This window comes from Chiloscyllium plagiosum, unplaced genomic scaffold (assembly GCF_037043375.1).
Source record: "Chiloscyllium plagiosum isolate Xiang-an unplaced genomic scaffold, Cpla_swu_hap1 HiC_scaffold_6, whole genome shotgun sequence".
Taxonomy (NCBI): domain Eukaryota; kingdom Metazoa; phylum Chordata; class Chondrichthyes; order Orectolobiformes; family Hemiscylliidae; genus Chiloscyllium; species Chiloscyllium plagiosum.
In genome coordinates this window covers 74,299,699-74,327,291 of record NW_028270144.1, presented here as the reverse complement: position 1 = coordinate 74,327,291, position 27,593 = coordinate 74,299,699, and the positions used below count along the sequence as shown (strand labels likewise).

General features: G+C 40.9%; 1 protein-coding gene across 1 annotated transcript in view; it reads right to left on the bottom strand.

Moving 5' to 3' along the window:
• The window catches only part of LOC122550661 (PC3-like endoprotease variant B), an 889,929-nt gene that overhangs the window by 440,635 nt on the left and 421,701 nt on the right, over positions 1–27,593 (bottom strand). The window contains exon 6 of the mRNA XM_043691743.2: positions 16,517–16,625. Coding sequence (XP_043547678.1) covers positions 16,517–16,625 — 109 coding nt within the window. The remainder of the gene's footprint in view (positions 1–16,516; positions 16,626–27,593) is intronic.

Here is a 27,593-nt window from a genome sequence, read left to right as displayed (position 1 = left end):
ACATCTACAACTCACTTTGAGAAATATTTCATTACCTATAAAGTACTTTGGATTTTGTTTTTGAGGTCATAAAATGTGCTATATATAAAACTTGAGATTTCTTCTTCCTTTTTCCTTCTATCAATATTTAGTGCCTGTGACAAAACTTGACATCAAATAATCTTTCCAAACATTGCCAATTCAGTGGAACTTTAAAAGGGGGCCTATGGAAGTTTCAATTGAGGCTTTTTAAGGAGTGAATTTCACTGCAGTTCATGGAAGATATGTGAAATCAGTGTTTACAATATTTTCTGGGGTTTTCATAGCTCTCCCGCAGAAATTACAGAGGTTGAGCAGAAAAACCCTGAAAGGAATTCACCCGCTTACACTTACCTGAATGAACAGATAGGAAATCTCATTGGAACCATGGGTCTTCTGACATTGCAGCTTTACCTGAAAATTTTATCTTTGATTAAATGCTGAACTGCTGAAATGAGTTTTTGAGTGTGTAATTTCCTACACCGGTGAAAGAGCCACAAACTGAGCTGCACTGAGATTTTTGAATTCAGTCAAACTGACTTGGAAGATATGTATGCCAGTGGTTAAGAACAAGCAACCTCTCTGTGAAATCTGATTTTTCAGACATTGTAAATACTTTACAAGCTTACAAAGTAGTAAAGACTATTTGATCTATCTGAATTCATCCATCCAGAGAGCTCATACCATCCTTTCATTGCAGAATTCATTTATTTCATAACCAGTTCCAGGACTTCTGCTTCTGTTTATCTATTTAAAGGTTTACTGCAGGTGCTACTCACTCAGTGTGAAGAAGAATTCCTCATATCAGCCCAAAAATTACCTGTACCACTTTGAAAAATGTTCAGTAGCTCTATTTCTTGCTGTTTCATTTTAGAGGAATATTCTCAGTTCAGTTACATTTTCTATACCTTTAATAATCTGACAGACCTTCTAAGATGCCTATTTCGAGCTAAAAAGCCCACATTTCCCTGGTATTTCCTCATTAAGCAGATCTCTTGACACTGTGGATCAATGGATCAATCTACTGGCTTTTCTCTACACTACCTCCAAGCACTTGCATGTTTCACTTGTTTCTTGGCAACGAGAAATGAAAACCGTTTTCAGGGCAGAATCTTTCTTCAGCACTGTACAGTTTGATCATTACCTTGTCAGTTATATCTTACCGTTTCAACTGTATAGGGTCCGATTTTAAGTGTGTAAACAAACTGGCTTACACTTTATTGTTCAACATCTTATCATCCATACTAGGTTTTGCTTTGGGTGGATTTGTTTAGCATTCAGTCTCTAAGATTCCAAGGTCACTGAGTACTTTATTCTCACTTATTTTACACAGTATATGTCATTTTCATCCCTACGTATGGAATTTTCATGGCTTTTCTGCATTAAAAAAAAACCTACTGTTGTTCTACTCCTTACATTTTTTTCAATTCATTCTGCAATTTTCTTAGATGCTCCCTTCAGTTTCACAATCCATTCTACTCTGGTCTCATAGGCAAATGTGACCACTCTACAATACACGCCCCGTTACTGAACATAAAGCCCTCATTGTGCAAGATTCAAAAGACCATAGGACACAGGAGGAGAATAGACCATACAGCCCACTGTGTCTGCTCCACCTTTCAATGAGACCATGGCTGATCTGATAACCCTCGCCTCCACTTTCCTACCTTTCTCCCAGAACTCTCGATTCGTTTACTAATTAAAAGCTTGTATCACAGTCTTGAGTATATTTAATGGACCAGCCTCAACAGCCCTCTGTTGGACCACAGATTCATTACTCTTTGAGAAGAGATTATTCTTCACTCTGTCTTAAATGGGCCACTCGTTATTCTGAGATTATGTTTTCTGATTCTTGACTCACCCACATGGGGAAACAACATCTCCATATATACCTGAAACCCCGTAAGGATGTTTCAATCAAGTCATCTCTCATTCTTCTAAATTCCAAAGAGTATCGGCCCATCTTACTCAACCTCTCCCCTTAAGAGTCCTTCCACACCCAGTATCAGCCCAGTGAACCTTCTCCGAAATCCCTTCAATGCCATGATATCTTTCCTTAGATAAGGGGATACAAAACAGTATTCCAGCTAAGGTCTGAGTAGTATCTTCAAAACATTTAGCAAAACTTCCTTCTCTATTACCTTTAAAATAAAGGTCAACATTCTATTTGCCTTCCATATCACTCACTGAATGTCAACTTTTTTTGATTTGAATGAGAACACCCAAATCCCTCTGTTCTGTAGCTTTTTGCAGTCTTTCTCAATTTAAATAATATTCAACTCCTCTGTTCTACCTGCCAAAGTGAATGACCTCAAATTTATCAACATTATATTCCAACTGCCAAATTTTGGCCCACTCGCTTAATTTGTAGACATCTCACTGTAGAATATGTGTGTCATCCTTGCCACCTGCCTTTCCATCTAATTTTGAGTCATCCAAAAACTGGCAATACTACATTCACATTCCTCATTCAAGATTTGAATAAATATGTTGTAAATAATCATGGCCCAAATGCTGATCCATGTAGTACTCCATTATTTGCCAGTTGCATCCTGAAAATGACCCTCTTATCCCAATTCCCTGACTTCTGTACTTCCCCCCCTCCTTAGGTCCCACTCACACAAAGCAATAACTCCTCTAATAAATATTATCACCCCTCAGCAACTTTCTTACTAATTGCTTGGATTTACCCCAATTTCACATAACTTTAATCACAGAAATCCTACAGTGTGGCCACTCAGCCCATCAAGTCCACACTAATCCCCTGAACAGCATCTCATCCACCCCCACCCCCCTTCTCTATCCTTGTAACCCTGCATGTCCATGGCTAATCCATGTAGCCTGCACATCCCTTGACACTATGGGCAATTTAGCATGGCCAATCCACCTAACCTGCACATCTTTGGACTATGGAAGGAAACTGGAGCACCCAGAGGAAACCCACGCAGACACGAGGAGAATGTACAGATTCCACATAGACAGCCCAAGGTTGGAATCGAATCCCCGTCCCTGGCGCTGAGAGGCAGCAGTGCTAACCACGTAAAGGAAGTCTTACAAAAATATTTTTGAGGTCAGTATTTTCTAGAGGTTATTTTTAAGGTTACTGTTTTCTGGATGATTCTCAGCTGATAGTAAATTTGATTCAGATAACTGAATCTGCGGTTTCGTCTATTTCATCATCTTTCCTTTCTCATCAATACATTGGCTGGCTTCCATTCTGTTGGTACCTTCTCTAGAGTCCATTAAATTTCTCAATGATGGCTGGTGCCTCTCAGATCTTCCATCTCATCTCACTTTACAATTTAGGATAAATAACATTTATTCCTGAGTTTCATTTCCTTTGGACGAGATTAGCCTGTCTAGAATTTTTGTTCCATTTATAGTTAAGTATTGTTTGTTCCAAGTACCTGTTTGTACTTGGAACAGGTTTCATTCAGACATTTACTATGTTATACTTACCCTTCATTTTAAGAGCATTTGTATCTCTTATGGTTTTCACTTCTTCTCTAACTGCTCATTCATTTTTGAGGCACTGAACTAGTTCACTATTGTCAATAATAATACCATTCCTGATTGAATAATACTGAAGTTAGCAACTGATGCTGATATGCAGTAAGTTTAATTCTTCAATATTCACTCTCAAGAAGTGAAGTTCGTATGACCTGATGAAGAGAGGAATCCAGAGAGGAATTGTTTATTCAATTTGTCCACTCACTTCTAAAAAAAAACTCACCTTGTTCCTGTACTTTGCTTTCAAATGTATATCTTTAGATTATTGATTAACAGTTGGTTTTTGCATCTCTTCATCCTCTTATTCTATTTCGATTTTTCATTTGTGAATGCTCCATAGCAACCACACTCGTAATCTTTATTCAGCTAGACTTCTCTCAGCTGTTGACTATTCTTGCTGCATTCCTCTCATCTCCTGTTGCCACCTCAAAGTATTTCTTTTCCAGTTCCAGCTGTTGTCTTCAATTCTACCTTGTGCCCCCTTTTACCTCTCTCAGGAGTTTTGTTTTACTTTCTTTTTCTTTTAGGTATTCTTATTCAACATGATCTGTCCCAGGAGGTTCCAGTTTCTATTTCCCACAGGTGTTTTTCTTTCTTATTTCAACTCCCTTGCAACCCTTTAACCTTAACTTCTCAAGTCCGAGCCATTTAAATCTACACATGCCTGTGCTACTCTTTAAGGAGATGACCCGAGTTTTTCACTTGTTTCTGTTCTTCAATATTTCATTACCTGAGTGCCAGACTTTTGTGTTGCTCAGGCACCTGGGGAGAATTAAACTTTTTTTTTTTATTTACGCGTTATGCTCAAACACTTTCAACGGAATCTTCCCAGGCCCCGAACAATATGAACTATGGCATGGAATTTGGGAAAGTTGGGTGAGACATTGAGCCAGGCTGTTCTCAATATTGAGATGAAAAACTTGCAATTTCTATCAAATCCCAGACACTGAGATGAGATTCTCACTCGTGAATGGTAAGAGGCCTATTAACAGAGATAATTGCTTATTATCAGTCTCATTTCAACCTCACCTCATTAAGGCTTCCTATTCTTCCACCCATCAAATAGAAATTCGATGCCAAGAGTCCTCAACATGAGAATCTGAGTGGACAACTGTTCACCCCAGCTCTCTGCTTGCTCATCTGAGCTTCCAGCTTCAACACCTGGCACCATGATCTTGCAGCATGCTCCATGGCAGTGGCCGCATGTGACCCATGTTAACAGGCATTAGCATATGACATATACCAGCCTCGCCACATTATCATGGCATAGCTGCAATCCACTTATCCGCAAAGTCATAGAGTTTTTATATCATGGAGAAGTCCTTCAGCCCATCATGTCCCTATTGGTCATCAAGTATCCCCCATTCAAATCCCATTCTCCAGCAGTTGGCCGATAGCTCTGTATATTATGGTGTTGCAAGAATACTTCTTAAATGTCTCTAAAGTTCTCACCTGTATCACCCTTTTAAGCATTGAGTTCCAGGTACCCACAACCTTCTGAATTGGTTTTTTCTTTAAATCCCCCAAACCTCCTGCTCCTTACCTATAACTGTACCCTGGTTACTGACTTCTCTACTAATGGTAATCATTTCTTTCTATTATATCAATCACCCCTCAGAACCTTTCAATCAGACACACCCTCAGCCTTCTCTATCCAATGTTTCTTCAGAGCTGAATCACTCCCGCCCAGGCAACATCTTGGTGAAGCTTCTCTGCATCCCCTTTACTGCACACAATATTTCAGCTGTGACCTAACTAATATTCATCATAATCCCTTTGCTTTTGTATTCATGCCTCAACTAGTAAAAACATATATCCCATCTGCCTCCATATCATACACTTCTGCATATTAATACTACACTTTGAGAACCTTTCATTGCAATGTTGCTGCAAGGACATTTGCATGAACAGGTATCTCACTCACAGACTGTACCAAGGAGCATCTTAGAGCTGCTCGCTAGCTCTCTTACATTTACCTGGATGCTCACAGTATCCCTACCTTGCCTTCCTAGGCTTTCTGCCTTCCCTGCCTTACCTTGCCTGGCCTTCTGTCTTGCCTTGTTGTTTAGTGTAGACGGAAAGTCAGGCAGCTTAATATGGCTGTCATCAATCAAGGGGGTGGATGATTTGCTATCAGCAGTCACCCATTCAGCATGTGCCAGCAGCCTACGTGGCAAACACACTGCCTGTATGGGCATCAATCAAGTGGCCATGTCTCAAAGTCAAGGAGGAGCTGTCCTCAGTAAAATCTGATGGGGGTGGGGCGGTCTGTTATCAGTGATTGGGACCCTGCATAGTCAGCCAAGGGCTTCTTTAAGATGTTAAAATGTTGAACAAGGTGGAGAATGGAGTGGAACCGGGGCAGGGGTACATATTGCCTGAGACAATGCTGATGGATAGAGAGGTTGATAGTGTGCATATGGCAATGTATGGCATTACTGTAGATCTCAGGATATGGCAAGAACATTTGTCTGAGGAGTGTTATATGTGACAGAGATACCTTGATCCTGGTCTTCACCATATATTCCAAGCTCTGAAGGAGAGTCACTGGACTCACAGCGTTAACTCTGCTTTCTCTCCACAGATGCTGCCAGACCTGCTGAATTGCTCCAGTAATTTCTGCTATGAGTCAAGGGCAGGGCTCTGTCAGTCGGCCATGTAGGACAATCATGATCATGATCCTGATCCTGTCCCCATTGGGGGTTAGGAGCTGAGAGTTGGACATCCTGACTCTCTCTGGCCTGCAGATGGCCATTTTCTCACGACATTAGACATGGGGAGTGAGAAGTAATTGGCTCGCTCAATTGGTGTAAGTGGGAGATGGTAACGTATCCTGAGAGTCAGTGAGTTGGAGATGCAGAGGTCATGTAGGGTTAGTGGGCTTGGGGAATTGGGTGGGTGAGAGAAGATTTTGCAAGCAACAGTGAGAGTGGTAGAGCGTTAGTCTTGCAGAAGGTGAGTGCAGTAACAGGAGCAAAGTAAGTACAAAGTAGCAGTGGCAGGATGATGGCCATTACTATGGAAGAGCAGAGAAGGTCAATGACCTTACTGTGGCATTGCTGTGCATTCCTCCAGATTGTTGAGATCCCACTGACCGAGGTGGCAACCTTGGACCGTGCCAACACGGTCTAATGGCCTCCTCTGGTATAATTGCCTCCTCTGCAACATCTTATCCTTGTCTGCAAAGTGGCTTGCCAAGGACATCTGGTTTCTTATTCTATTGATGCAAAATACCCCTTATCTACCATGTACGGGATGAAATATCCCAAGTTGTACAAGGCAGGTCCAGACTCCCAGTGCTTATCCAGGTGCACAATGGCCTTTTAAAGATGGCACTGCCATCGGGAATCCTGGGATTTCAGGCAATGACAAATGTTTCTGGCTATGGAAAGTGGGAGAACCAAGCTAATGTCGGAAAAGAGGTGCCACATAAGTGGTGATGGGTAGTTAATGAGACGAGGTTAGTTGATAGCTCATGAAAACTCATGAGGCACCATGATCATGATTGTCCTACATGGCCGACTGACAGAGCCCTGCCCTTGACTCATAGCAGAAATTACTGGAGCAATTCAGCAGGTCTGGCAGCATCTGTGGAGAGAAAGCAGAGTTAACGCTGTGAGTCCAGTGACTCTCCGTGAAAATTAACAAAATGGCATTTCGCCATCATATCATATGATTAAGCCCTGGGTTTCAAGCTATGGGAATCTTCTGGAGTGGTGGTATTCAATAATATTCTACCTATTTATAAATAAACTTAGCAACATTCACAGCTTCTGATGGAATCTATGCTCCTCATACAGTAATTATGCTGATATTTTAATTCGGTGCCTGTGCAGGGATCATTGCCAATCTGCTGGATGGTTTTCCAATTTTAGGGGGCATCCTTTGGAGCAGCTGTCAGATGTTTGTTCCATTGCACTGGTTTTATTTTTCACTTTTGCCATTTTTCACTTACAGCCTTCATAGCCCACAATGCAGACGGTGATCTTTCTTTGCTGGTATTTAATACTTTGGCATCTGCAAACCCAATGCCTGAAGATATTTTTTTTTCCAAAGTTGGCGGGAGCACTTCCCAGCAGCTGCTTCAATGGTCAACAGACAATCCAAATCGGAATTCAAAGTTCCTGCTACATGCCTTTAATAATAGCTCTTTTCAGACATCTGGTATTTAGCAAATAAAAAACAAGTGCTGTTTGCTTCCACTACTGTGAGTAGGAACACTTAAGTCACACAACCACTACTCACGATAGGAAAGCAACATAAATGAGTTAAAAAGCTCTGTGATATTAGTAATTAAAACATTAATGCATTCATAAGAAATACCTTGATGCACCAGTGTAATCCTTTAAATGGTTAACATCTTTATTAAAATAAATATGGGAATTTTATAGAAAGCTAACTGACATATTTATTAATAATATACAGTGAGATTTTATAAAAGGCAGAGAGCATATCTGTTATGGTCAGGGAGAATTATGTGTCTCTTATATACATGTCTGCATTATTTGAACAGGAAGCTGATGGATATAGATCCATACAATTTCTTATGAGTTTGCATAGTGGATAAAAAACAGGTTTGTGAAGACCAAAGAAAAGTAATAAAGGTGGTGATGATTTGTAATATGAATTACAAAACTAAATAGATCTGCAATCCCATTATCACTAAGTGTGCATTCAGTGATTAATTTAGCATTAGGAGGTGCACAATTTACATCAGTTCATTTTTCAATTTATTCATTTCACTTCTGGGTGTGCAGGATTCTGGGTCTTCACCCACATTTGTTAAAAATACAATGGTTTCCCTAAAGAAAAGGTTCTTTCATTGTTGCTAAATCAATGAAAAACAGATTGCAACACAGAACAATAGGGAACCTAAGCATATAACGCCATGTTTTTTAAAGTTACATTTACTTCATGACTTTGAAAAAAATTCTTAAGGAGATGAAGAGCTTATCCAGCATGCCAAGGACATCTGGTTTCTTATTCTATTGACTAAAAGGAAATTGCAAGAAGACTGATGTCTTCTGCTTGCTTGATATTATTATTTGTTAACGGATAAAGCTTTCAGTCACATTTCAGAAGTTTATGAAGATATGTTAAAAAAAATTGGAATAGTTAGAAAAATACTTTCAGCCATATGCAAACAGATTTTAAAAAACAGACTGTAAACAGTTGACAAAATTGTAGAGGGAGGGTCAACAACAGAGAAAGCGTTACTTTTGTTACTTTGTACAGGGAGTAAAAACATTTAGGGACATAAAATATTCAACTTGCATTGACAAAAATAAGAAAAGTTGGAAGTACTAGGCAGCCATCACCTGTATCTGAAGGACAAAGATTAACTCCTGCTTTTGGTGACACTTTGCTTCAGAGTAGAGATGGGAGATGCACCTATGTCAGGATTAATTTGGTCCCATCAGCTTGATTGTACATTCTGATGGAATACCCTGAATGCTAACCTATCTTTCTCCTCTTTAATTTCAGATTTCACCACAATTATCCATGTTTCATTTAACATGAAGGACTATAAAGTTGGACTTTTAAAATATTTCTTCATTATTCTGCCTTGATATTCTTATTATTTTCATATTGCAAGATGACATTGGAGAGTGCAGCACTCTTCAACATTTTTCACTATTTTTGTAACAAGACACATGACAATAAATCAAATCAAATAAATGTATACTATCTGTATGTCGGCTTTTTAAGTGTGAACACTTTTTAAGTTTGAACACTTAGTACCATTTTTATTTTCGCATACACATGGGAAAATCCAGCACTGTAATCACCAGTAGGGTTTGAGTAGTATTTTTAACCAATAATAACTCATTTGCATTCTAATACATCTACTGAAACTGATAGTGGCCAGATATATAATCTAGTCTGAGATAAAGTATTGGTGGAGTATACTGCTTTTGTCCAAAATTAAAGTAATTCGAATCAATAATAAATGCGGCATCAATGACAGGAAAAATTACATCAGTTTGTAAGAGTCAGTTTGGTGAGTGCTAAGTTTTAAAGTGTCAATGTCTTTCCACAAGTGTAGTCAATAACTAGTCTTAAACTGGTTATTACAAGGCTTAAAATTGAAGAAAGGTAAGAAAATAATTGAAGTTTCTTCCAGCTTTAGCTGGGGTAAGGATGTTCTACTGGACAGTAGCTGATTAGGTAATTAGGCAAATCAGTCTGGATTTGTCCTTACACTGTAGCAGCAAAGTCAAAGTACAAGCAGAATGGAGATTTCAAGCAGAATGAGTTTGATGCTGTAGATGCAGTGAGAGGGGGAGGGGTGTTTATTTTCTCTCGCGTTTTTATTTGCTTTCTTCAGTATCTAGTGTTATTTGAATCATGCATCAATACAGCAGGAGGAGCTGCCGGTGGCTAACTATAAGATATTCTGGCTGTTATAAATGGTTAGAACAGTTAACTAGTTTTAGTCAAGTGGAACGTGCAGCTTGTTTAAAGTGGGAAGTCATGGATGCACCATGAGTCTGAGACTAACACATCTGCAGGAAGTCCCATTGTCTGCACAAGCTTGAGCTCTTATTTTAGAACTTGAGTTATGTCTTGAGTCACTGCAGTGCATCTGCAAAGCAAAGGGCAATGTGAATAGCATTTTTAGAGAAGTGGTCACACTGCACTTAAAGTGTATGCAGGCAGGTAAGTCCAAGTGAACCAGACAAGTAGTACAAGAGTCCCTTGAGTTAATCTTGTTTGCAGATTGGTTTTGCTTTTTGGACACTGGCAAGAGCAATGGTTTCACAGAAGAGTGCACTCATGTCAATGGCACCATTGTACATGACAACTATATAGAAGGGGAGAAAGAAAAGTGGGAGAGCAGTACAGATAGGGGTTTCTCAAGTCAGGGGATTAGACAGGCTTTTTCACAGCCATAAACCTATCCCCAGATGATAAGTTGACTCCCTAGTGTGAGAATCAAGGAGGTCACAGAATGGCTGCAGGATATTCTTCTAGGAGAGGGTGAACACCCAGAGTTGATGGCGTATGCTGGTACCAATGACTGAGGTAAGCAGGCAGGTGACATTGTAGAGGCAGATTTCAAGGAGATTGAAAAGCAGGATCTCGAAAGCAGTAATCTCAGGATTACGTGCAGTCTCTGGAGAAATGAGCAATTGAACACGTGGCTGGAAAGCTGGTGTAGGAGGGAGGTCATCGGTTTTCTGAGGCATTGGGACTGGTTCTGGGGCAGATGAGACCTGTACAAGGTGGGTGAGTGCATCTTGGCAGGAATAGGACTGGCATCCTGACTGGAAGATTGGGTAGTGCTATTCCTAAGGGATTAGAGTGGTATGGTGATCAGAACCTAAGAGGGAGCTCTGATTCAAAAAAAGAAAAGGAAGTTGAGGAGTTGTAAACAAAAACAGGAGACAGATAAAACAATGGCTAGCATCAAACAAGATCAAAATTGAGAATAATGTTAAGAAGGTTGAATTAAAGGCACTCTGTCTGGATGAATATAGCATTCACAAAAAGTGATTGCACAGATTAATACAAATGTGTATGATTTAACTACTTAATTGCTATCAAGAGGCACAGCTATGAGATGACCAAGATTGGGAACTGAATATCCAAGGATATTCTACACTTAGAAAGGATAGATAACAAAGGAATAGGAGGTGAGGTAGTGCTCCCAATATGAGATAGGATCAGTATGTTATGAAGAAATGAGCTTTGATCAAAGTATCAAGCTGTAGAATTGGTTTGAGGGGAGCTAAGACACAGCAAGTGGAAGCAAATGTTGATGAGAGTCAATCACAGACAACAAACTGTTGTGGTAATATTGGGCATAATGTAATCAGGAAATTAGAGATGCATATACAGAGGCGGTACAGCAGCAATGGATGACTTCAATTTGCATCAAGTCTGGATGAACCAAGGAAGCACTGATGCTGTGGAAAATGAATTCCTGGGGTGTATATAAGATGGGTTTTTGAAACAGTTAAGGCACCAACTATGTATCAAGCCATTTTAGATTTGGTGCCGTGTAATTAGAAAGGGCTAATTGATAACCTAGCTTTAAAGGAGCCTTTGGAAAATAGTGCCCATGATCTGGCAGAATAGTGCATGAAGTTTGATTGCAATATCGTTCATTCTGAAACTAGGGTCTTAAATCTGGGTGCGAGAAACATAGTGGCTGTTGTTGATTGGGAAAATGCACTCAAAGCTTTGACAACTTGTAATGACATGTATTTAAAGAAATACTGCAAGGACTACAACAGATATCCATTTGCTCAAAGCACAAACAACCAAAGATTAACCATGGTTAACAAAATAAGTAAAAGGTTCATTCGATCAAAGGAAGTGGCTTATAAAAATCCCAGAAAAAGTGATAAGGCTGTGGATTGGGAGGAACTTAGGAACTAGCAAAGGAGGACAAGAAATTGATAAGGAAAGGGAAAAGAGAATATGATTGCAATTGAGTAATGTCAGCTTTAAAAACCTTCAATTGATATGTGAGAAGAAAAAGGTTATCAAGAACAAATGTGGGTCTATTATGGTGGGGTAGGGGAATTTAGAGTGCAGACAAGGATAGTTTGCTTGTGTGTTCACTGAAGAAGATATAGAAAATTTATCAGGAATACGAGGTGACCAATTCTGAAGAATCAACACTGGACTCTAAAGGTTAACTCTGTTTCTCTTTCCATAAATGCTGCTAGACCTGCTGAGTTTTTCCAGCACTTTTTGCTTAAGTTTAAGGTGATCAGGGGACTTATGTAACTGAGGAATTTAAAGAAATTAGTAGTGGTAAACATGTAGTACTTGAAAGGTGAGTTGGATTGAGACTTGATAAATTTTCTTGAGGAGACGAACTTCACCTCTGAGTGTTGAAGCAAGTAGCAATAGTAATAGTAAATGCATTAGTGGTTACCTTTGGTAATTCTATAGATTCTGGAAAGGTTCTTACTGACTGGAAGATAGAAAACATAACCAACTGTTCAAGGAAATAGGGGAGGAGACCTGTTAGCTTGATACTCCCAGTTGAGGAAAAGTTAGAATCTGTTGTAATGGATGTGATACTGAAAGTTTAGAAAAGGTTGTGCACAGTCAATGTGACTGTAGGAAAGGAAAATCAAGTTTGACAAACTTGGATTTTTTTTTTGAAAATGTTCTTTGTAGCATTGGACAAATGAGAACCAGTGAATGTGGTGTATTTGGATTTTCAAAAGTCCTTTGATAAGGCCTCACACAGGAGGTTAGGAAATAAAATCACAGTGTATGGAATTGTAGGAAATCAATGAGTATGGATTAAAAATTGGTGTGAAGACAGAAAGCAGAAATCATTCGAAGGATTGCAAGCTGGTATTGATGGGTCACCACAATCTCGCAGTTGTTCATCATCAATATAAATGATGTGGATGTAATATCTCCAAATTTGGTGATGACATGGAACTGTGAACAATGTGCAAGGAGACTTCAACGGGACTTGGAGAAACTCAATGAATGGGCTAGAATATGGCAGATGGAATTTAATGTAAATAAATGCAATTACTCACTTTGGGAGTAAAAAGGCAGAATTTCTTTTTAAATAATGAAAATTTGCAAAGTGTTGGTGTCTAAAAGAATTTAAGTGTTCTTGTTCATGAGTCACTTAAAGTTAGTATGCAAGTGCAGTAAGGAATTAGAAAAACAAACAATGCATTGGCATTCATTTGAAGGGAATTTGAGTATAGAAGTAAAGATGTTTTGTTAAAGTAGTATAGAGCCTTGGTGATACCTCACCTGTAGTACTGTGTACAGGTTTGGTCTCTTTATCTACGGAAGGGTATTCTTGCCATAGAGGGAGTTCAATTAAGATTTACCCGAGATGGCAAGATTGTTGTAGGAGGAGAGATTGAGAAAGCCGAGCTTTTCTTCTTGAGAATTTCGAAGAAGAGGCAATCTCATTGAGACTTACAGAGCATGACAGAAATAATAGACAGGATGTTACCCCCGGTTGCTCTCTCCTGAACCAGGAGATGTTATGTCAGGATAAGAAAAAGGGCATTTACTTCATTCATAGGGTAGTGAATCTTTCAAAATTTCTACCCTAGAAAGCTGTGGAAGCTCAGGCATTGAGCAGGCTCAAGAAATTGGCAGATTTCCGGAAAGTAATGAATTAAAGGATTTGGAAATAGTGGAGAAAAATGGCATTGAGCAGATTAACAGCAATAACCTAAAATGCCAAGACAGGCTTGATAGGCTGATTGGTCGACTTCTATTCCTCTGTTTCCAAGGTTGACTGTTTATATTTACAACTATGATAAAACAAACAAAGGACCAGTGTTTTATGTTATAACAGTGTTAAAGTGCTGAATTCATGGACATGGCTCTATTACCGTGGGCAACCTCTGAATGGATTCAAAATGATTGGGAAGAATTTCAGATTAGCTGTGATGACCTTTTCTCCCCTACACTGCAAACAAATCTTACTGTGACAAAAATTGAGCACTTCATCCATAATTTATAGTTTCCCACACTACACTATTAACTTATTGCCTAAAAATAATGGGATAGAAATTGATATCCAATACAACCGTCTCTTAGGTATTAAGTGGCCACAATGATAAATTTAGCTGTGGGACAGGCCAGAACCAATTGCTGCACATGTTTGGACAGCCTGCTCTTAAGGATTAGATTCCCTACAGTGGAAACAGGCCCTTCTGCCCAACAAGTCCACACTGACCTGCCAAAGAACCACGTACCCAGACCCATTCCACTACATTTACCCCTGACTAGGGCACCAAACACTATAGGCAATTTAGCATGGCAAATTCACCTAACTTGCACATCTTTGGACTGTGAGAGGAAACCGGAGCACCCAGAGGAAACCCATGCAGACATGGGGAGAATGTGCAAACTCCACACAGACAGTTGCCCGAGGTGGGAATTGAACCTGGGTCCCTGGTGCTGTGAGGCAGCAGTGCTAACCACTGAGCCACCATGCCATCCCTGAAGAGGTTAATAATCTCAAAAAAGCCTTTCACATAAGCTTCGTAGTTCAAAACTGACATTTAAGAACTTTAGAATGCAGATTTTCTTGGAGTGCTTTAAATCTTGATGGTTAAATTTCAAATTAAAATTAAATTCTGATGTAACACACGTGAAGCACCAGAGAAGTGGGTAATCGGCCTATTTTCTGCTTCCAGTTACTCCCTTCACTGCTCTAAATCTGTTCAAAAACATTCAAGAATGGAGTAAAGAAAATCAATCAGCACAGCAAACCAGTTCTTCCAACAGACCATTAACTGTGCCTAACAGAATCCCCTAATGGAGGCTTCAACCTTAAAGACACAAACTCAAAAGTAAAGCTAGCATTCCCTGGATATCCTTCCTTGCACCTATATATATAATTATTCAAAATTCTGGAAAAGAATCATTCCTCTGAAGTTCACTGTTCAGCTTAATATAAAGGATACATTTACATTTTCATTATGAATAGCAAAGCTGAGCCCATACCCTGCAGCATACCATAAAAATATCAGAATTTCTCTGTGCCAATGGTTTGCTCACAATGTTCAGTGTAAGCAACAGCCTATTGCCTATGATCATGAAGACACTGGCTGACTACATTCCCATTATGAGTTAGTTTGTCATCACGGCATGCTTCTTCATGTCTCTGACAAATAATCTTTCCTGATGCAACATTGAATTCCTTTAAAAAAGTTAAAATAAAGGACCTGGAATTCTTGGAGAGATCCTGTACTGTGGAGATGGGGCAGGACAGAACTTCCTCCCAAACAACTCAGAAATTTCTTATCACTTTGGAAATGCTATTATGAGGGTCGTTCAGCGTTTTAGAATTGCGACCGCATAATAGTCTGGAGATGTGCTCTTTGGGTCAAGGGGGGTGATTTGAAAACAGTGCAAAGTTTTGTCTTTCTTTCGCTGTTTGGAAATAAAATTATCGCCAAGCTCAAGGAATCCCACAGCCAAAATATTTGAAAACAAAGATTACTCTTAATTATTCTGAAATGTAAAAATATGGTCATATCTTTACTTATATGGGTAATCATAATGAATAGATAAATGAATCTTAACAAAATTATCCAATATTCTCAATTTTAAAATTAAATATCTTCCATATTGCATTGACACTTGTGTGACTTTGAAAGAAATAATTTTATTGTGATCCTCCATTTTTGGTGAAAGTAGTCAATTACTACACATGGTAGACCTGTAGAGGTGTCAGCTGTGGCTCAGTGGCTCTCTCCATTATCCACAGTAATATTTGTTGCTTAAACAACATCACTAAAATTGATGGTCAATTAATTGTAAACATCATTTTGTTGCTTGTGTGTCCATGCTCTGTGCAAATTGCCTGCCATCTACACTTAAAAAACAATTTAATTGCAGTAAAATGCTTTGGGATGTTCCAAGATCATGAAAGACATATCCTCCTTTGAACTTTATATTATGAATGTTGAGGTCAATGAGGGCAGGGGATGTGAGGGCTTTAGTACATGGTTGTATGGTTTTCTCAACTACATTTCCACATTTTAATTTTTCATACTGTCATTTATTTCATTTCGTATTTTGTGACAGATACTGGAGACACTTGGTGAATTAAGTTTTTATGAACTTGTAAGAAAAGCTAACAATGGCAATGAACAGCTTGCACAATATATAGGTTTTATTGAACAGGTATGCACCCTATGTCCATTACACCCAGAAGTGTTATAAAGTAATTCCCAAATATTCATATGTTCAAAATGAGGAACATTTTTTCCAAAAGATGAGATTTAATTTGTTCGACATACAGCAGTCTTGAATTGTAAATTGCGCTTTGGAGCAGGGTCACCTGTTGGGTTAAACATTGCTAGACACATATAAAAAACATTGTTTTCCCTCCCTGGAATGAAAGAGATTTCTCATTCAAATATTGCCATTTAGCATGTCCTGCTTTAATCCATGACTGGGCTCTAGGAACTTTTATCTGGAGAAAAAGCATGAACTTAAGTGGCTGCTCTGTAGAAAAAGGATTACTCACCGTCATCTATGATTGTCACGACAACCCCAGAGCCAGTTATATTTTTCTTCCATACTGGCATCACATTGATGTCAAATCCCTTTGGCCCATGCGTCTGGCCAGTATTAAACTGTAAAGAAAAATATTAACTGTGAGGTTTACAGATGTTTTGCAGCACCAGAGCCCCGGAAGTTCTGAGAAGAGATGCCAAGAAATGCAAACATATTTTCTTTGAACGAAACTAAAATCTCCCCAAGGCAATCAGGAGATTTCAAAGTGCATGAATTAAATCTAATGAAAAGTACAAATGCACCCAGCCTGCCATCACAGAAAGTTTATCTAATATTCTACTGTGTGCTGTCAGTAATAATGAAATATTACACCAGCTTTTCACAAAGCCCATGCACATTTTGTACCTCTATCCATAATTTTATCATATTACAAAATAATAATCAGGTATTCCATTTTGCTCAATACAGTACATTCAAATTAAAAGATAGCTCCATTAAAAGTACATTTAAACATGAAAGGGTGTCAGTCAGAGAGAATCGAAATATGAACAAAATAATAAGTGCCCATAAAAATACTGAAACAATATTGAATGAAGAAGTCAACAAATTGTTGCACTTTTCTGGTGTTAATTTTACAATATCAAAGAAGCTTGAATATTGAAAATACACAGCACTCTAAATTTTGATGGTTTGGGAGGAATATTTATAACTTCAATAAAACAAATATGCGAACAAAACAGGTAATACAGTCCCAAATGTATACAGGATTTGATTTGAATTCAGGGCCGTATTTGTTGATGGTAAAGTGGAGATGTACTTATGGCCAGAAGCTGGGACAGCATTCAAATACCTTGAGCAAAGAGAGATCTAGTAAATTTTAACTGCCTAACCTTTTTATCATGGTATAGTGCAAACTTTCACACAAAGTCATCAATTAGACTTTATTAGGTAATTATACATATGGGTTTGAATCCTTAATAGACATGAGATGCAATGGTAGTTATCAAATTTAAGATTGGCCACCTGAGTTAATCATTACCAATTGTTCTGTCCATGCCTCCCATCTAATGCTTTGGCAAGGTTGCATCCAAAACCAAATGGCTTGCCATATAAGGGCATGAGGTATGGATTAATATAGACTCAAAATTTCTCAAAGACAAGAAAGAGCAGTGTACTCTTTACCTGTTTTCGCACATTTCTCTACCAAATGTTTGGACTCACTGGCATTCCATATAGCAAGATGCAGCAAAAGCAGAAATAAATAGTGAAGGTGGATTCCAAAAATGTCAACAAGATTTTTCCACAATTTTTAAGCTCTATAGTAAGGCACAAGTTTACCCAACTTGGAGATAGTGAGAACTGCAGATGCTGGTAAGTCAGAGTCAGAGTGTAGAGCTGGAAAAAGCACAACAGTCAGGTACTATCAGAGGAATAGTAAAGTCTATGTTTCAGGTTGGGACTTTTCATCACAACTAGGGAAGGGGAAGGCGGCTGAGAAATAAATGGTTGGAGGAAGGTGGGGCTGGGGAAAGATAGATAGGATGGCAATAGGTGGATGCAGGTAGGAGGTGATTGTAATTGGTCAGTGGGAAGGGCGGCATGATGGCTTAGTGGTTAGCACTGCTGCCTCACAGCACCAGGGACCTGAGTTCGATTCCAGCCTCGGGTGACTGTCTGTGTGGAGTTTGCATACACAAACACAAACAAAAGAAGTTGCATCAAGACACTATTCAAAAGGGCCACAACACACTGCAGTACACCAGAACTGCAAAAAGAGGAAGAAGAACACCAATACAATTGATTAGCCAAAAACGGATACACCCGCAATTTCATCAACAGATGCCTAAGGGAAAGACAACAGAATGAGGACATGCCGCAAACCAAAGGACTAGCCACACTACCATACATCAAGAGCATTTCCGAACTCACAACCAGACTACTGCGACCACTCGGACTCATAATAGCACACAAACCAACAGCCACTCTCAGACAACAACTCACCAGAACGAAGGACCCGATACCCAGCATGAGCAAAACTAATGTAGTGTACAAAATCCCATGCAAGGACTGCACAAAACACTACATAGGACAAACAGGAAGGCAGCTAATGATCCGCATCCATGAACACCAACTAGCCACAAAACGACACGACCAGCTATCCTTAGTAGCCACACACGCAGATGACAAGCAACATTAATTCGACTGGGACAACACTACTATTATAGTGTTGGGACAAGCCAAACAGAGAACAGCCAGGGAATTCCTAGAGGCATGGCACTCATCCACAAACTCCATCAACAAACACATCGACCTGGACCCAACATACCGGCCACTGCAACGGACAGCTGGAACTGACAACCGGAAGTGGCAGATTCAAACCACTATAAATGCCGGAGGAAACATCACAAAAGCGCTTCACAGGAGGCTCCCAAGCACTGAGGATATCACCTAGACAGGGGACGAAACGTCGGCAACACAAATTCCCAGCTCGGCGAACAGAACCACAACAACGAGCACCCGAGCTACAAATCTTCTCACAAATTTTACATATTCTCTTCTAGTCTGCGTGGGCTTCCTCCGGATGCTCCAGTTTCCTCCCACAATCTGGGTTAGGTGAATTGGCTATGCTAAATTGCCCATAGTGTTCAGGGATATGTAGGTTAGGTGCATTAATCAGGGGTAAATGTAGAGTAATAGCGTAGGGGAATGAATCTGCGTGGAATACTCTTTGGAGGGTTGGTGTGGAATTGTTGTGCCAAATTGCCTGTTTCCACACTGTAGGAATTCTATGATAAGTGGGAAGGAAGACAGATAGGTTATGTCAGGTCAAGGGGTGGAGCACAGAGAGCGGCTGAACTTGGTATGAGGTGGGTGCTGGGGAGATTTGGAATCTGGTGAATTCTATGTTGAGGCCTTATGATTGTAAGCTTCTGAGGCAAAAGATGAGTTGTTCTTCCTCCAGTTTGTGTGTGGCCTTATTTTGATGGTAGAGGAGGCCCAGGAAGGTCATGGGAGTTGAAATGGCTGGCAACTGGAGGGTAAGATGGATTGGAGCCTACGGACCATAGATGTTCCCTGAACTGGTCCCCGAGTTTGCGCTCAGTCTCTCCAATGTACAGCAGACCACAATGGAAACAACAGATGCAATAAATCAGGTTAGAGGAAATGCAGGTGAATCTCTGCCGGACATGGAATGATTCTTGAGCGTCTTGGATGGAGTTAAAAGTGGAGGTGTGGGGGCAGATGTTGCACCTCCTGTGGCCATAGAGAAAGGTGCCAGGTGTGGACAAAAGGTTAGTGTGGAGTGTAGACCTAATGAGGGAGTTGCGGAGGGAACGGTTACCTGGCACCACAGTCTATTGGCTAATCCAGGGCTGGATTTTGGTATAATAGAACATAGAACATTACAGCACAGCACAGGCCCTTCAACCCTCAATGTTGCACTGACCTGTCAAACCAGTCTGAAGCCCATCTAACCTACACTATTTTATTTTCATCCATATGCCTATCCAATGACCAGTTAAATGTCCTTAAAGTTGGCAAGTCTACTACTGTTGCAGGCAGGGCATTTCACAGAAGCAAAAGTGAGGACTGCAGAGTCCTGATTAAACTGGTGCTGGAAAAGCACAGCAGGTCAGGCAGCATTCGAGGAGCAGGAAAATCGACGTTTCGGGCAAAAGCCCTTCATCAGGAATGGAGGCGGGGAGCCTCCAGGGTGGAGACACTACTACTCTCTGAGTAAAGAAACTACCTCTGACATCTATCACCCCTCAATTTAAAGCTATGATCCCTCGTGCTAGCCATCACCATCCGAGAAAAAAGGCTCTCACTGTCCACCCTACCTAACTCTCTGATTATCTTATGTGTCTCAATTAAGTCACCTCTCAACCTTCTTCTCTCTAACAAAAACAGCCTCAAGTCCCTCAACCTTTTCTCATAAGACCCTCCCTCCATACCAGGCAACATCTTTGTTTACCTTCTCTGAACCCTTTCCAAAGCTTCCAAATCCTTCCTATAATGCAGTGACCAGAATGGTACGCAATACTCCAAGTGCTGCCACACCAGAGCTTTGTACAGCTGCAGCATGACCTCATGGTTCCCAATAAAAGCTAACACACTGTATGCATTCTTAACAACCCTATCAACCTGGGTGGCAACTTTCAGGGATTTATGTACATGGAAATAAAGAACTGCAGGTGCTGCAAATTTTAATAAAATCAGAAATTGCTGGAGAAACTCAGCAGGTCTGGCCACATTATGTGGAGAGTTGAGTTTTCAAAACCAGTGACCTTCTTCTGATAGCCTGATTTGGGTGGGAATGGAAGTGGATGGTCTAAAAAATGGTGGTGACGTGGTACAGCATCTTCAATGTTCACAACAGTGGGCAGAACAGGGCATCTTCCTAAATACACCAGCTGACATCATCAAAAGCTTGTGAGAAAACTGTCTCTTAAAAACATTTTTTTTCAGCTGAGGACAGACTGACCAACATTCTCATCTGTTTGCCTCAGATCAGCTGCAGGTAGGTAAGGACCATATCAACGGTGAATCTTGGAGGGCACTCATTTAAAGATGGTGCATTTTTCCATCTTTTCATTGGGGAAAGACCTTGTCCTTTCCAAGTTAAAACAGCAGTAAACTAACACCGGTCTGGGAAGGAACCAGCATTAAAGCAATGGCCAAGTGGTATTATTGCTTGATGATTAATCCAAGACCCAGGTAATGTTCTGGGAACCTGGGTTCTGGAATTCAGATTCCAATGGTGACTGTGAAATTGTTGCTGATTGCTGCCTCCGATTTGGCTCCCTAACGTCACTCGGGCAAAGAAATCTGCTGTCCTTAGCTGGGCAGGCCTTTTTGTGACTCCAGACAAAAATGACGTGGGTGACTCATAACTGCCCTCTGGAAATAAATGCTGGCCTGGCCAGCAATGCCCACATCATGAATGAATATTTTAAAAAATTAGCCAGATCTGCAAAGGTCACCATCCTCCTGGCATTTGGTGGGCATTGGAGCAGAGCATCAGGAAGGCTGCACCTGGCAGTAGGTGTTGTTAGAAATCAAGGACATTGGAGCTGAGGAACAACAATTGCACAGGGCAGATTGTTCCCAAGGCAGCAGGAGGTTAAGTGAGAAGGATAAAGGGCACAAAGAAAAGGAAAGCATGTTCCTGATTGAGCACAGGATAGGGAGGAGAAGACAAAGAGATTTAGAATTGGGAATTGAAACTTGGCTGAAGGAGACTGCGATTTTCTCGACAGGGTGTCTGTGCTTTCATCAGTGCAGATGTCTGTAGCATCATACAGATGAGTACACACCCAGGTGATAGATGCTGTCTTCACTGAAGCTCAACAACACATCAGATTCACAATGTTAGGGTATCATAGTCTTGAAAAGTAATGGGTTTAGTGCCTAGAGTAGTCAGGTGTTCCTTCTAACAACCTTTGCCAAGAGTCCTGGTCATTGCAAGGCTCTGTTGTGCTCTCCATGGCATGGCCCTCTAGAGAACAGAAAACCATGAGGACTGTGAAACGCTGTTATGGAGACAGTCACTAGATGAAGAGGGAGAGCAGGAGGTAAGAGAGGAAAAACTGAAGGCACAGTAAGATGACACTAAGCACAGATGCTGTACAACCAGCGGCCTCTTCCAGCAATCCACTGGGAAGAGGATCTTCCTCCTCCTGTCTGGCTTCCTGGTCCTCTGCAACATCTTGGATATCTGTGGTGTAATGGCAGACTATGGCACAAACACTCTTACTCAGGAACACCCACAGTTTAAGAGATGGCTACATTAGCAGGCTAAAAACCCAACACTGCAGCTGCCAACAGCAGCTTGAATAGAACAGAACATCAATCTCCATATCAATTAAGGGCTCATCACTGCAAACATCCGAATGTCTGTCAACTTCCTACCAGAGCCTGGTTTCAAACAGAAGCAGACCCTTTGTTTAGATACTCATGTAGAAATATCAGCGTGCCCAAAAAGTATCAATCCCCAAATAGCCTTATTATGATGGAGTCAATGAGTGACAGTCAACTAACAGGCATCTCCAGCAGCTTGCCAGTGAAGAGAAAACAAAGTTCTGGTCATTAAATCAGCCTCAATCTTCACGTAAGGCATTAGAAGTGAGCAACAAATAGGGCAGCTAAGAAGGGGAGCTATTGGGAAAGGGGTAGACCAAGAATGGGAGGGAGGGAAGGTGACCACTGGGTCAAGAGGGAGAAAGGTTGGATTGGAAGATTATTGATGGCTGAAAGGATAACAGTTGCCGGTAATTGGAGATATCAGGATAGACGTCAATTACAATAATGACAGAAGTGGTTAGTTGGCAATAGTATTGAGGTTCTGTTCGCCGAGCTGGAAATTTTTGTTGCAAAAGTTTCGTCCCCTGTCTAGGTGACATCCTCAGTGCTTGGGAGCCTCCTGTGAAGCGCTTCTGTGGTGTTTCCTCCGGCATTTATAGTGGCCTGTCCCTGCCGCTTCCGGTTGTCAGTTTCAGCTGTCCGCTGTAGTGGCCGGTATATTGGGTCCAGGTCGATGTGTTTGTTGATGGAGTTTGTGGATGAATGCCATGCTTCTAGGAATTCCCTGGCTGTTCTTTGTTTGGCTTGCCCTATAATGGTAGTGTTATCCCAGTCAAATTCATGTTGCTTGTCGTCTGCGTGTGTGGCTACTAAGGATAGCTGGTCGTGGTGTTTCGTGGCTAGTTGATGTTCATGGATGCAGATCGTTAGCTGTCTTCCTGTTTGTCCTATGTAGTGTTTTGTGCTGTCCTTGCATGGGATTTTGTACACTACATTAGTTTTGCTCATGCTGGGTATCGGGTCCTTCGTTCTGGTGAGTTGTTGTCTGAGGGTGGCTGTTGGTTTGTGTGCTGTTATAAGTCCTAGTGGTCGCAGTAGTCTGGCTGTCAGTTCTGAAATGCTCCTGATGTATGGTAGTGTGGCTAGTCCTTTGGGTTGCGGCATGTCCTCGTTCCGTTGTCTTTCTCTTAGGCATCTGTTGATGAAATTGCGCAGGTATCCGCTTTTGGCGAATACCTTGTAGAGGTGTTCCTCTTCCTCTTTTTGCAGTTCTGGTGTGCTGCAGTGTGTTGTGGCCCTTTTGAATAGTGTCTTGATGCAATTTCGTTTGTGTGTGTTGGGGTGGTTGCTTTCACACACAACAGTACACAAACACTGCAGTACACAAACCAACAGCCACCCTCAGACAACAACTCACCAGAACGAAGGACCCGATACCCAGCATGAGCAAAACTAATGTAGTGTACAAAATCCCATGCAAGGACTGCACAAAACACTATATAGGACAAGCAGGAAGACAGCTAATGATCCGGATCCATGAACATCAACTAGCCACGAAACGCCACGACCAGCTATCCTTAGTAGCCACACACGCAGACGACAAGCAACATGAATTTGACTGGGACAACACTACCATTATAGGGCAAGCCAAACAAAGAACAGCCAGGGAATTCCTAGAAGCATGGCACTCATCCACAAACTCCATCAACAAACACATCGACCTGGACCCAATATACCGGCCACTACAGCGGATAGCTGAAACTGACAACCGGAAGCGGCAGGGACAGGCCACTATAAATGCCGGAGGAAACACCACAGAAGCGCTTCACAGGAGGCTCCCAAGCACTGAGGATGTCACTTAGACAGGGGATGAAGCGTTTGCAACAAAACTTTCTAGCTCGGCGAACAGAACCACAACAACGAGCACCCGAGCTACAAATCTTCACCCAAACTTTGGCAATAGTATGCTTTACCTTAATGTGGGGTTGGTAGGAGCATTCGTATTCTACAATAATTCAGGCAATTAATATTTTAATATTTACCTTGTTGATATCAGTTGGGCCAAGGTCCTTTCTGTTGATATCTAGGACAAGATTTTGTGATTGCATCCAGTGTTATCCAACTTACAATGGAAGACTAACCAGTTGGAAGGCCCTTTATTCCAAATGGAAAGTAGCTAAGGCCAACTGTGTTTTTTTTTAGCAGTACCAATTTGGTGGGTGGTGTACTTGTAGCTCCTGTGCAATTCTTGATAGCCATACTGAGATTTAGGGAGCCACTCAGTTCCTAAAGAAAGGACACTATGTGGTCCAACTTCTGGAGCACCAAATTAAACATACTAAATCCAAAAACAAGTCCATCAGCATAAAACCAGCTACAAAATGAAGCACATCTAATCTTTCAGGAGCGTATGGAATACGCAAATCAACAGCATGTGTCCTCATGCTCTCCAACACATCACTGATAGTCATATCAAATAGCATGAGTGACTATGATAACTCTACTCACTTATTCTTGAAGAAAGATATGTTTAGTGAGTCTCCGACCAGCCTTTACATAGCTTACAGAGTTGGACTACATATTCAAACTGAGCTAGTGAAAACAGAAAAATTCAACTACGAGATTGAATTTGACTTGATTTCATAAGCAGGGGTAGCAGTAAGATTACAATTCACTGCAGTAACTTTGGACATGCCAGAATTCTTGTTCCTGATGCTTTCTAGAAACTAAAAGTAAAGATGTGGCTGCAGTATATACATCAGCATAAGCCTAGAGCTGAAGGAAGTACATGAATGAGATATTAGTAGGTCATTAACACCTAGAGTTATGTCTCAGCAGAGGATGGAAAAAACTGAATGAAAGTCAAATAGCTTTCTCAGAAGTATCAATGTTTTATGTTTGCTCTAGAATCCTGGCCTGCTGGAAACTAGCCATATGAAATCCATAAGTAAAATAAAGTATTGCAGATTCTGAAGATCTGAAACGAAAACATGAAGTGTTGGGAAAACTCAGCAGGTCGAGCAACAGCTGTGGTGAGAGAAACACAGTTAACATTCGAGTCCAGTGACCCTTAATCAGAATGAAGATCCTTTGTCTGACAGAAAGTCATTGGACTCAAAATTTAACTTTGTTTTTATCTCCACAGATTCTACCAGATGTGCTGAGTTTCCTCAGCACTTTGTTTTCATATATGGAACACAGTTTTTTAAAAAAGCATTACTCAGAATACGTGGAATTTTCCACTGCCTGGAGTTGGAGAGACACCCTATTTCTTACCACCTCTCCAATGACGTTTTGGACAAAACAGTCATTGGGAAGTTCCTTGACCTGCCACCAATTAAAGCCCTTCAGGGGTCACTAAAGGGCCTCAACGGACACTCCCTTGGATCTCTGCCTTTGCAGTGGGAGAGACAATTGGGGAGTGTCTGGGAAGCTACAGCAGGTTGTTGTAAGTTGTAAAGGGAGGGTGGGGGAGAGAGAGACAGACAGACAGACAGACAGAAGTCGGACTTAGTTTTCCCTAGTCTATACACAGATAGGAAAGCGGGAGGGCGGCATCCGAAAGCAATTCCCCCTGTCCTGGCCTTGAATAACCTTCTTCCCATGACACAAATCCCTCAGTAAGATGACAAATACACTTTAAATCAGAGCCGGTTTCTTCGTTGGCCTGGTGGTCTTTCAGAGCCAGAAGTTGATTAGCCAGCAGCATCAAGCAACTAGGAGGCTGAGAAACATGTCCATGAGCAATCGAGTGAATCCTCTCAGCAATTATCTCCTACCGGCATTGGCAGTTCCCATCTCAAACAGTGGGACAGCCCGTCATCTAATACTGGACGGCCTCCTGTTGGCTCTCAAGACCAGGAGCTTTCCCCGTGTTCTTAATTGGAGTGGAATCCTGTAAAATCTCCCTGGGGCTCCAGCTTTCATCCAGATGGCGAGATTGTGACCCAGGAATGAAAACTCCACCCCAGGAGAGCTCTCTATGAATTTCAAGGCCGTAAGGTACAATTTACAGCTGTGCAATAAATGTATGCCCAGTGGTAAAAGAAAAAGCATAATCAGCATTCATTAAATTTCCTTCAGAGTATAACAATTAGAAAGCCCTTCACTCCAGCTGTGTCAAAACGTCACAAAGAAATCCCAAGAGGACACACCATCTACCATTCTGCGGTTTGGTGTGTTGATGCATCAAATTACTGCATTACCAGCCGACCTAAGGATTGCTTTAGCAGTAATGCATCTTTATTATGTGCCTTTTAATTATATTAAAGGGAACATTATAAAGACATTGACAGGCCTTTGGCAGCTGCTTTTATTCAGAGTACCAGCTTATTCCTGTAAAAGAATTTGTAACATAAAAGTGATGGAACCTACAAGGAATAGTAACCTCGTGAACCCCTGATTCTGGAAAATATCTGGATCCACTTGCAGTTAAGGCCGTATCAATTTATTTTTCTCTCCTTTCTTTATTGTGAACTATAATGGGAAAAGAACTGTTTCAAGGAAACAAGGATTGCTGCACATTGAGAAAAAGCAAGGAATCTGACCCTCATTGTAAATCCTGTTTACACAGCTGCATGTTCAGACAGTAGTGGAAGACCAGTTTGCAACTGAGCTGGAGCCAAGTGCGTACAAATGGAGAGTAGACTGGCCACAAGTAGCTGATTGGTCTGTGGATGGGTAATCATTCAGTGATTATAAAAGCCATCTGCCTGCCAACAACTATGCGATTGGCTGAACAGTTTGGGGATATGAATGTTTCAGCAGAAAGTACTGGACCTCTGGAGGAGGAGGAGGTCTTCTTGCTCCCCAGTAAAAAGCATCTCTGGCCTGAAGACAGTCAGTTGATTTCTTCTTCCCAGTTGTTATGAGCTGTGATTTTTAAAATCAATAAGTCAACAACGTTTTTAAGTCCAAACTCATCACCCTGCGCTTCCTGCAAACAAGTGAAAGTATCTGGAGAAGGAACATCAAGAATTGATATCCTGATCAGAACAGGATTCAACAATGAACCACTGAACTGCCTTTCCAGTCTTTCCCTCCACCTATAACAGCCATTTCTTTTATGTCCATGTGTGTCTGCATGCATATGTGTGTGTGCGAGAGAGGGGATGGGCAAGGTGGAGAGATAATGTGTAAGAGGGTTACAGTTTGACTAGTAGAGTCATATGCTGATGGTTCATAACTGTTTAACCATAGTTAGAATTTATTTACTTATTTCTAATAACACAATTTTCATTAAATAACAAATATGGTCTATGCTTTGTATCAACCTGTGTCCA